Source organism: Alligator sinensis, unplaced genomic scaffold, assembly GCF_000455745.1.
Source record: "Alligator sinensis unplaced genomic scaffold, ASM45574v1 scaffold803_1, whole genome shotgun sequence".
NCBI classification, from domain to species: Eukaryota; Metazoa; Chordata; order Crocodylia; family Alligatoridae; genus Alligator; species Alligator sinensis.
Window position 1 is genome coordinate 43581 of NW_005842886.1, and position 3359 is coordinate 46939.

The window sequence follows — 3359 nt, forward strand, 5'->3', positions numbered from 1 at the left end:
CGTGTAGGGTTTGTGGAAGGTGGAAGGGTGGGTGAGGGAGTCTTGTGGGGAGGCAGTGGGTGGGGTTTATGGTGGAGTGTTTGTGGGGATGTGTGGGTCTGTGTGTATGGGTGGGCATGGGTTTTTAGAGGGATGTTGGTATGTGGGGGCTTGTGAGGTGTGTGGGGGGGATGTGGGTGCATGTGTATAATGGGATGTGCATGTGGGGCCCCCCTCACACACACTCCCCACATTGAGCACAGCCCCTGCTGCCAGCAGCAGACACTGGGCCCTCAGGGTGCTCACAGCCCACCACAGGTAGAGCCCCCTGGGAGCACGCAGTCTGGCAAGCCCAAGGATTATGTGTGAATGGGCTGCAGGCTCCATTGTGTGGGGCTCACATGCAATTTCCAGGTTCTCTGCCTGAGCCCCGTGCTGCTGGGGGTACCCCTGTGTGATGCAGCCGGTAGTGCGGGTCATGGGGCTTGGCCAGGGTGGCAGGGAGAGGGGCGGAGCTGGCTTGGAGGTCCCCACCATTCCCCATGGCCTGCACGTGGCATTGAGCGGGACTGGGCTGCCAGCTCCACCACACGGGACCCAGAGATGTGTGGCTCAGGTGGAGAACTGGGAACTGCATTTGAGCCTTGGGGAGTCCCACATGATGGAGCCAGATGGACCCTGCTCCCCCACCAGCCTGGGCTCTGCACTCCTGCCACCCTGCTGTGGACCCCTGCCAGCCCTGGCCCCAAGACATCAGTGTGGGCTCTGTGCTCTCACCCCACTGCCGCTTTGCTCTCACTCACTTCTGCTTCCCTCCTGCCTGCCTGCTCGTTGCTGCTTCCCCTACCCCCTGCCCACTGCCAGTGTCGCTTCACCCTTGCCCACCGCCACTGGTTCCCCTGCCTACCTATTGCTGCTGCTGCCATCACTTCCACCTGCCCCTCCCACTCGCCCACTGCTGCCACTTCCCCCTGCCCACTGCTGCAGCTGCCCTTCCCCCACCTACCTCTGCTGCTTCTGGGGGCCGGGGTCAGGACCATTCCCTGGGTGAAGGGAGGAGCACAGCATGTGCTGTCCCTGTGAGCATGAGTGACTGGTGCCTCCTGAATCTAGGGGGCCACCCACAGAAGCCGCCAACCCTGTTGGGGAGGCACCAACTCTACCGATAGCATCCGTGTCGGCTATCGGGGCGGGCATCGGCCCCGTCAGGGGGGCATATGCACCCCTGTGCACCCCCTACCAAGTCGCCTATGCCTGTGAGAGTGAGCAGGGCTTGGCCCCATGCAAGCACAGCAGGGCCAGCCCAGGGCCTGGCCAAATACAGTGAATTGGTAGGCACCCGCCCATGGGCCAGATGAAATTGCCTGGCAGGCCGGATCTGGCCCGCAGGTTGTCTTTTGCCCACCCCTGGTTTAGACCCATTCGCAGCAACAAAGCCATGTGCCATTGGATTTGAACTTTGGGAGTTGTATTATCCTTGACTGTTGGGATAGAGGCTGCATTCTGAAACACAAGACTATGTTTTGACCAAACCTCAACTTTGTCCAAAGAAAGAATATGAAGGGTGAAGAGAAGGGATGGAAAGAAGAGACTATTTAAGCCAGAGAATGTGGATGCGTGTGGAAGAACCTGCTCTAAACCTACAACATATTTTCTGTTAGGTCTGGTATTGAAAGACTTGGCCAAAGTATCTTGTTCTGTCCTTAACTTATCTAGGGTCTCTAAGTATAGCTTGAGCTGCAGGAAATTGCCTGAGTTTATACCCTACAAGTGCCATGGTGCTTAGGTCAAACAGGAGACTTAAGGAGAAAGTGTGCACCTTAGCTCTGATTGTGCTAGTTCTGCCTCAGATGAGTCACAGGTTAAAAGCTGTGTTAGCTAAGAAATATCACAAAGTTGCTTTACTCCTTCCATGAGGAGGCATATTTGACACAAGTGTATGTATTTATTAGACTTACTGCATTGATGCCCAGGGATCTGGGTTTTCCATTTGCCATGGAAAAATGTGGTAAAACATGGTCTTTTAAAAAAAAAAAACCCCAGCTTTTTTCCTATAAAGGAGAAAAACATGGGAAACGGTGGGTTTCTCCTTGCAGGCTGGCAGAGTTGCAGCCTGCAAGGGGCTGGGGGGAGCAGGAGGAAGGCGATCAGGCAGAGGGAACCACTTACATGTGCACATGCGCATACATGCATGTGGCATCCACGCAGCTCCCCTGCAGGTAAGTCTGGGGGGTGGGGATTGAGGCCCCGCTAGTAAGGGAGGGAGTTGAGCAGGGCTAGAGCTGGGGGTGCTGCCCAGCAGAGGTGGTGTGTGAGGCCTGGATTGTGGGGCTGGGGTGGGAATGTGCAGCTATAGGGCCCAGCTGGGGGCAGGATGGAGCCACAGGCAGCTTATCCAGGGAGCGGCACGGGCTGGCCCCCTGTCACTGTGCTCACACCCGGAGTGAGATATGGGGGCTGGTGGCTGTGGGGTTGGGGCTTCCTGCCCTGCTGGCCTCTTCCCAAGGGCTTCCATGGCCCAGTGGGTGGGACCCGGTGCATCAGGGCAGAGTGGGGCAGGGAAGCTTGATGCTGCCATCGAGAGCCCTGCATCTCCATGGTGAGGTGCCCCCTGCTCACCCAGCAGCAGTGGGAGTGGTGGTACAGAGTTGTGCCCCCTGCTGCTGCTGAGTGGTCAGGGGTGCTGGCGGCGGCACCAAACCTCCCCGCCTTGCTGTGCCTTGCTGCGCTGGATCCCACCCACTGGGCCATGGAGGCCTCAGTGGGTGGACAGCAGGATGAGAAACCTGAGCCCGCAACCACCAGCCCGCATCTGCCCCCTGCCACAGGCTGTGCTCCAGCTGTGCCATCTGTGGTGGAGGGAGAGCTGGGCTCTGTGCTACGCTGTGCTGCAGCTGCCGCCACCTCCCACAGGCAGCAGCTGGTGCTCAGGCACTACTAGGGGGGGCACGGAGCTGTGGTCCCAGGTCCCTGGCCCTGTACCCCTGGCAGCTGGGGGCTCCCTCTGACAGGGCTGAGGGTGTGGGGGGCTGTGAGTAGGGGGTGAGGGGCACTGGCAGAGCTGTGGGGATGTGGGTGATGAGTGAGGGGCACTGGCAGGGCCAGGGGGCTGTGGGCTGGGAGTGAGGGGCACCAGCAGGGCCTAGGGGTATGTGGGTCGGGAGTGCAGAGCACCAGCAGGGCCAGGGGGTGATGATGGGGAGTGAGGACACTGGCAGAGCTGGGGGACTCTAGGTCCTGAATAAGGGGCACTAGCAGAGCCAGGGGCATGTGGGTTTCAAGTGAGGGGCACCAGCAGGGCCAGGGGGCTGTGGGTTGGGAGTGAGGGACAATGGCATGGGCTGGGCATTGGCATATCTGGGCTACTTAGTGCCACAAAA

At 59.3% G+C, this 3359-nt stretch overlaps 1 protein-coding gene across 7 annotated transcripts in view; it reads left to right on the plus strand.

Moving 5' to 3' along the window:
• Nucleotides 1–2126: 2126 nt before the first annotated feature.
• The window catches only part of RBPMS (RNA binding protein, mRNA processing factor), a 182432-nt gene continuing 181199 nt past the window's right edge, over nt 2127–3359 (plus strand). For all 7 annotated transcript variants that reach the window (XR_003091851.1, XR_003091850.1, XM_025192065.1 and 4 more), the window contains exon 1: nt 2127–2198. Coding sequence is in view for 5 of the 7 variants with exons in the window: in XM_025192065.1 (XP_025047850.1) it covers nt 2157–2198 (42 nt within the window). In the remaining 2 variants the exon portion in view is untranslated. The remainder of the gene's footprint in view (nt 2199–3359) is intronic.